Source organism: Austrofundulus limnaeus, unplaced genomic scaffold (assembly GCF_001266775.1).
Source record: "Austrofundulus limnaeus strain Quisiro unplaced genomic scaffold, Austrofundulus_limnaeus-1.0 Scaffold132, whole genome shotgun sequence".
NCBI lineage: Eukaryota > Metazoa > Chordata > Actinopteri > Cyprinodontiformes > Rivulidae > Austrofundulus > Austrofundulus limnaeus.
In genome coordinates this window covers 766,734-774,515 of record NW_013952534.1, presented here as the reverse complement: position 1 = coordinate 774,515, position 7,782 = coordinate 766,734, and the positions used below count along the sequence as shown (strand labels likewise).

General features: G+C 39.0%; 1 protein-coding gene across 5 annotated transcripts in view; it reads left to right on the top strand.

The window, feature by feature from the left end:
- The window catches only part of epb41l4b (erythrocyte membrane protein band 4.1 like 4B), a gene marked incomplete in the record, with an annotated part of 40,235 nt that overhangs the window by 9,474 nt on the left and 22,979 nt on the right, over positions 1 to 7,782 (top strand). For all 5 annotated transcript variants that reach the window (XM_014015641.1, XM_014015640.1, XM_014015639.1 and 2 more), the window contains 7 exon segments: positions 238 to 282; positions 1,973 to 2,025; positions 3,377 to 3,497; positions 4,134 to 4,221; positions 4,297 to 4,385; positions 5,431 to 5,500; positions 5,591 to 5,760. In XM_014015641.1, the coding sequence (XP_013871095.1) occupies positions 238 to 282; positions 1,973 to 2,025; positions 3,377 to 3,497; positions 4,134 to 4,221; positions 4,297 to 4,385; positions 5,431 to 5,500; positions 5,591 to 5,760 (636 nt within the window).

Sequence of the window (7,782 nt, the reverse complement as noted above, 5' to 3'; positions counted from 1 at the left end):
CACACACACACACACACACACACACACACACGCGCGGTTCTCTGGAGCTCTGTGTGGTGGTCCAAAGGGGGAATGTAGGGCTAATTACTTTGCTGCTGTGGGCAGATACAAATCAAGGCCAAACGGACAGAGACTTGTTAATAAGGCAAACGATGTGTCAGAGATGAGGGAAAGTCTGGGATGCGTCATTTGATTTATACTCTTGCTAACCTGCTCTTTGTGTCCTCTCATCAACAGGTACCTGTTTGTTTTGCAGCTTCGACAAGACATTTTGTCTGGCAAGTAAGTTTCTTTGTGCAAAACAGGAAAAGAATAAATAAAGGCTCCAACACACAAGTGAAGTGAAGAATGCTTTTTATTTTGTCACTTTTGCACAGACCCTAATACCAGCCACAAATACTCGTAAAAAAAACCCCGATACTTTGGACCAATACCATTTTTATGCTTGGTGATGCTCCTCTTCCAAATGTCTGTGGTTCGTGGTTTGGAGATGTAACTCAGGTGATGTCAAGACATCAGACTATTGTGTTTTTAAAGTACTGTTTAAGTAATAACTCATTAACTACTCAGTATCAGCAAGTACTCAAATGGAAGTACTTGTACTCAGCCTGAACAAAACAATTTGTGGTTACTAGAAAGTTAGGTTCACTACCCATCTTAGCTCTGCTAATGATAAATCGATAAATAGGTTACAAAATTAGGAAGCTAACTGCTAAGATGAAATTATCCTGTGTCACTAATAAACCTGTTATTGGTTTAATTTGAAGGTGGGTGGGATCATCTGTGACAAACTGGCCAATCTAAACTAGTGCTATAGCTTTGTATAACTTGTGATACTTCCAGTTTACCCCTTTCAGAATAAAAGCATTTCTCTGATTGATTTCATATCTGTAAAACTGTTTAGTCAAACAACAAATAGCAAATACTTTATCTACATAATCAATTTTTGTATTTGTTATATAAATATTGTTAAATGTTTTCTTTGTTCATTTTTTAACACTCTTAATTTGAAGTTTAGTTGCTAAAGATGCTACATGCTACACACACTGTGCCTCACACGTCCAGCACTGCTTGTAAGAGATGATAGTTTTATTTGTTTTGGGATGAATAGCAAAAAAAAAAAAAAACACTTTTAAAATTAGTGGAAGCTAATCAGTCTGCTAACAGTTTCCAAAGTTAGCAAAAAAGTTAATACCCTAAATGACAAGCTAGTAGTTCCACTATAAACAGATTAGCAGAGCTGTGCCCACCACTGAATTATATTGTGATAAATACATATATTGTCCTGACAGTGATTTTCTCATGATAAACTAATACTGACTTGCAAAAACCAACAAAACACTGTCACTCAACAAGTGCACACACAAAACAAAAACCCAACAGTTACTTGTAATTTACACACAAATTGTAGCATTACATTTCATTGTTTTATTGTATTTTTGCTCAATTGAGAATGTAATTAGTTTATTATTGATAATTAAATAATTATTTGCCCACTAATCTACTGACCTAAAAACCATAACAAAACGTTCAGGTGCTTTTCCCCACCTGTAAGGACATCCATATCCTGTCAGAAGCATCAAACATGAAATAAACACACTCACCTGCACGCAGGTCACCTTAACGGGAGGTGGGGTGTCTTGGACAGCAGCAGCTGTTTTTTTCCTCACAAACAGAACCTGGCCGCACAGATTCACACTTCAGTGTGTTACTACCGCTATCTGGGCCACGCTTCCCCGGAGCCCAGCGCTATTATAAAGATCAAGAACAGCAGAGGGTGGCTTATTTTAGGAAAAGGGTTGCTCCTTTTCTCCTCCACATGATGGCTTTTCCACACACACACATAGAGTGGAGGGCGTGGAGGGTGTCTTTCCAGCACATAAAAACACACCAGGAGCGGGACATTAATTTGAGTTTGTGTAGTGTTCTCACAGCAGCTTATCAGTGTCTGTTTTTCCTTTTTTCTTGTCAGATTAAAATGTCCGTATGACGTGTCAGTGGAACTGGCGTCGTATTGTTTACAAAGTAAGTGTTTTTTTAATACTCAATTTTGTTTAAAAGTCTAAATTTTGCCATATTTTTCACATCTTAAATATAAGTTGTTTCTTTGAAAAACACACCCTCACTATCCAAAAGTCTGATAGTTAATGTGACTTTTCATGTTAATTTGGTGTCATTAGGAAGTCATCTGTTGCAGATTGATAAATCTTTAAAGGATTTATTGTGTGAATGCTACTAAAATTCTCATTATTATTTTTGTGTTTCACTTTGTCACCTGATGTTACCATCCCTATTCTGAATGTTTTTTTTTTGCATCCTATTCTACATTTTTTGTGCTATTTCAACAATTTAAATATCAAAACAATCAGCTACGTAAGGACATTCCGGCTATGGCTTTTGGTATTTCAGCAAATTTATAGTTTTTCAGCTATTTGCTTTGTTCAGACATTTTTTTAAATGAAGGGAGCTGTCTTCAGCATTCTTAAACCCTTTAAAATGTTTATAAATCTTTACTTAAAAAAACGTCTTTCTGGGTTTGCTGTGTTTAACTACTTGTCTGAATCTCAGCTTTATCCATTTTTTATTATTTAGTTTATAAAATTAAGTTTTTTAAAACTTCTTTTTGGTAAATTTTAAAAAATAGGCATTTTAAACTACTTATTTGCTAATATTTACAGTTTTCTGCTGATTGTAGCTACATTTCTGCTCTGTTCGGCTTTTTTATATTTTTGACAAATTTTTGCCAATTTTCTACTGATTTTTTATTTTTGTTTTTAGCTACTTTCAGCAAAAGCCAGCTTTTCAATTTTAACCTGCATTAACAGTTTTGCCAATAAACCTTTTCAGCTTCTTCAGCAGCTTTCAGCTAAAACCTTGCGTTCACACTGCATTTTTGCAGGACATGAAAATTCTCTAGATATTTATTATTTATTTATTTATAGTAATTTGCATCAAAAAAGATTTTAAAAATATGATCCGCTGCAGTTTTGCTTCTAATCTCATTTTCCAAAGGTTTTCTTTGCTGCATCATGAAAGAACATCCAGTGTTTCCTGGTTTTTATTAACTGTAGCACAGATCTTGGTAGAACATAGTTCACGACGTCTACGGTTTTAGAACCGCATGTTGTATCAAAACTCAGATTATTTTCTGCATGAATGGCTCTTTTTTGCCTCTGTCCTTCACTGCCGTTAAACACCAGATTCACTGATTTAAGTTCTGTAGAATCCTGTTAATCACATTTCAACCAGGCATGTTGGTGCAGAGAAACCTGTAAACCATGCCATAGTGGGCCTTCTGGACCAGGAATGGACACTCCTACTTTAGGATGATGGCTTTCTGTTTGTACCTGAGCTGTTTGTCTTTGTCTATCTGCAGGTGAGATGGGTGACTGTGACCCCTTGGAGCACTCTCCTGAGCTGGTGTCAGAGTTTCGTTTCACTCCCAAACAGAGCGAGGCCATGGAGGCGGACATCTTCAGCAGGTGGCTGGAGCTCAGGTGAGGATGACCCATCACAGAGCAGTTTTATTTCTTTCTTTTTTTTATTCTAGAGTGGGTTTCCTAGAGTTTGTGTTTCCATACAGGCTGCTAATAGGGTAATTACGACAATACATCTGCTGTGTCCAAAGCAGCTTGCCGGAGGCCGTCCAGTGGTGGGTTTCTCCTTCTCTGAGGATGAAAGAAGTGGGGCAGAGAGCTGAAGCACAGAGCAGGGAGGGAAGTCGTTCTGCTGCCACCTGTCAGCACCAGCATTCTCAGCAGCCTCCTCTGCCTCGGCTTCCCACTATCACTAGTCTGCGTGAAGGATTATGGGATTAATCTCTGCAGGGTCTTGATTGATTCCAGGCAGTATTTAACCCAGCTGCACTCCGATTGCTCCCATCTAGGATTAGATTACACACACGTACTGTACGCCTCGCCTCACCAGGTCAGCAGAGTCACGAAAGGGGCGGTTCAGAGTCAGACAGTTCCTCGCTTAACTCTTCATTTACAGCTACCAACAAATGCCAAGAGACACGAAACAAATCTGACAGTTACAGTGTGAAGGCAGAGTTAGCACTGCATTGACTGTCAAAATGCCATCTGTACTTTTACTGTTAAAGCTCAATGTGTCCTTTTTTGTTTTACCTTCAGGGGACAGAGCCCGTCTCAGGCAGAGATTTCTTTTCTCAACAAATGCAAGTGGCTGGAACTTTACGGTGTGGACATGCACTTCGTCAAGGTGCGTGAGTGTTCACAGATCATGCGTGTTGTCGCGCAGCGAGAGGACTGAACGTATGCACCGTGGTGTCTTCAGGGCAGGGACGGAGGAGAGTATGCGCTGGGTCTCACTCCGACTGGAATCTTAGTTTTTGAAGGCTCCAACAAAATTGGGCTTTTCTTCTGGTAAGTGCAATCAAACCAAAAACAGGTTTTTGTTGGAGGAAATTTTTCAGATAAAACATATGTATATTACCTGCAGCACAGCATCAAATAAGACATCTTTCTTGTTGCACAGTTTGTTTCCATGGTGACGCAATACATTACTTAACTTCAAAGTCATCTGGGTTCAGTATGCAAATTGGTTGAATAAATTCAAGCTAAAATTGTGTTTAAATGGTTCCCAGCAGATAATCTGTAACTATTTTGTTAATAAAAATCTGGGGAAGGCAAGTAACAGCTTTTAGATCATTTTTTCTTGATATTAAAGAAAATAAAGATTTGAGAATCTTGAACATACTTTTTTTCTCTATTTTTTATATTTTGTAGTAAACTAATAAATGATTATCAATAAAAATTTGTTGTGATTAAAATGAAGTAAATGTGTTCCTTCAACAAAAGTGGTGGGCACAGTGCTGCTAACAGCTAATACCGAAGCTAACTTTTCATTTAGCAGATTTTTTGCTAACTTTGGAAATTGTTAGTGGACAAATTAACTTATATTTTGTTCTGCCAACTTTGTTTGCTAACAAAAACAACTCTCCCCTCATGTGCAGCACTGCATGCCTGCGTCATGCCTTGTGTGTGCTTGTGTGTACTCACAAGCCTTATGTGTGCTTGTGTTTACTCACAAAATAGTAAAGATGCTACAAGCATCTTTACTATTTTTGAGTCCATAGTTGTCTTCGTCCATTCAAATCCTTGTGATATGGTCAGAAAAGGTGATTTTGGCTGGGAGAAATGTGGTAAAGCACTTTGGGAGGTGAAGCTACTCAGATTTATCCTGGTAAATCAATGAGTCTGTGGCAATACAGCTTCGATTACAGATCAGGAGTTACCAGTTCGTGTTAGCTTCTACTAATTTTCATACTTGTTTAGTGGTTTATCATTTGCATAGATGATTTTGTAGCTAGCAGATTGGCAGTTAGTGAAGCTCACGTAGCTGTGCCCACCACAGCTTGTAACAAATATCTCAACAAGGTCTATTTTAATTTTTCGGTTTGTTCCTCAGGCCAAAAATCACTCGACTGGATTTCAAAAAGAGCCGCCTGACATTGATGGTGGTGGAGGATGATGAGCAGGTTCGTGTTTCCTCCATCTTTTTGAGGCAACTTTGAGACTTGAACCCTCGCCCAGAGTTTGACGGCGAGTGGATTAAATGTTTGTTAAAGGGTCGGGAGCAGGAGCACACCTTCATCTTCCAGCTGGCCAGCGCCAAGAGCTGCAAGCACCTGTGGAAGTGCGCCGTGGAGAGCCACGCCTTTTTCCGTCTGCGCCAGCCGACTGCGGGCAAGGCCAGCCGCAGCGACTTCACTCGACTCGGGTCTCGCTTCAGATTCAGGTAGAGGTGAAACTCACGTATGATTTTTTTTCTTCTTTTTTTCTCCTTCCCATTCTTGACAACTGCCGGGGCACCACTGAGGACCAATAAAACCTCACTCATGTAGTTGTGAGGCCGGCACTTGTTAGCAGCATATGGGGAATTATGTGTCACATAAAACAGATCCTTTGTATCTATGGTTACCGCGTATCTATGGTTACGTGGATCTGTTCCTATGGCGACAGAGACATTCCCCTTCATATTGTTTGTTTGTCTTGTGATTATTATCAGAGGTGGTCAAAAGCAAATTCTCGCACTTGAAGGGCACTTCCTGTTTGTGGGACCAGCTGGATCAAAGCTCGTGTTCCAGATGATGGAGCGACAAACAAACACTTCAACATGATTAATATGATTTAATTTAACATATAAGTTTGTTTTATATATTAACTCAGGGGGTCTGCAACTTTTACAACTGAAGTGTATGAATATATTAGTTTATGTTGCACTGTGGCATTAAGTGTTTGGCCAAAATAAAAGAACAAACTACTGGAACAAAGTACAAAGTACAAGAACAAACTACTTTTTATTTGCAAGAAAAATTATACAGAACTGCTTGTTTAATTCTGTACAAACTAAAATCAGTTTGTACCGAACTATTTATTTTACTCATTTGTGTAAAATGAGTTGGGGAAAAAAGTGGTTAATCTATATCCAAATTCTCAAAAATGGTGAACATTAAGACCTAAATGTCCTGAAACAAAAAGTTACGATCTATTGACTTAACTGAACTAATCAAGTGATTCAGCTTGTATCAGAGCCAACTGTATATTAGTGTATCTTTTTTTTTTCAATAGATGAGCAAAACATCAGTTCTGCTTTTGCAGAAACGTGCTTTAAATATGATGAAAAGGTTTATTTCCTGATAGATTTGGAGAGCAAATCTGGATGACCTTGTCACAGTTCTGCTGCAGTGTCCACACATAAACTGCAAAACTCTGAAGGAAAACTGCTCAAAGTACCTATTCTTGTTTATTTTAATTTAAAGATTACTCAGGTTTATGTCATGTTTGGTCAAACTTACAAAGATAAGAAGTTAAAGTGAGGCTCCTGATACTTGCTGTTTAAATTAGATACCGCATAGCGGTAACATAATGATCCCCGCACGCACAAATGCACCAGAACTCAGAAGTCTTTATTCCTAATAAATGTCATTCTACTAGGTGCATCCCAAAATCATAGTGGCTTAGTAGGGGGTCTTTTTTTATTTTTATTTTTGTGGGGGTGGGGGGGCATTGGTTGGCCTGATGGATAGCCCCTCATCAGAGCTAAACAACCAAAGAAAATCTGAAGCTCCTATGCGTAATAGTTTTTGAGCAATGACCATTTTTGTATGTCCAGATACCAGTTTTTCAGATAAATTTGGGGTCCGGGGGTGTGGGGGGCACTGATTGGTGGGCCTGATGGATAGAGCTTCATCAGAACTAAACAACAAAAGAAATCTGAAGCTCCTATGTTCAACAGTTTCTGAGTTCTAAGCAGTTTTGCATGTTCAGACACCCCTTTTTCAGATAAATTGGGGGTCCGGGGGGGAGGGGGGGCTGATTGGTGGGCCTGATGGATAGAGCTTCATCAAAGCTAAACAACAAAAGAAATCTGAAGCTCCTATGTTCAACAGTTTCTGAGTTATAAGCATTTTTGCATGTCCAGACACCCACTCTTTGAATGGAGCCCCCTCCTCAAATATGGGGTCTATCATAAAACCGCTGGCTGCACAGTGTAAATCGGACTCATCTACAGTCCTGCCAAATTTCACGTTGATCCGTGCGACCGTTTTTGTGCTAAGGTTGACCAAAAATCACTGCAAAAATTTAATAAAAAAAAAAGCTTGAAAACAATATGACTCCCGCTTACGCTTTGCGTGCGGGGGTCATAGTTATAGTTCAGTTAGGCAACAGGAAATGGGATGACAGCAATTTAAAAAATTAAGATAAAATTGAAAGTAAAACTAGATACCGCATAGCGGTAACATAATGACTCCCGCAC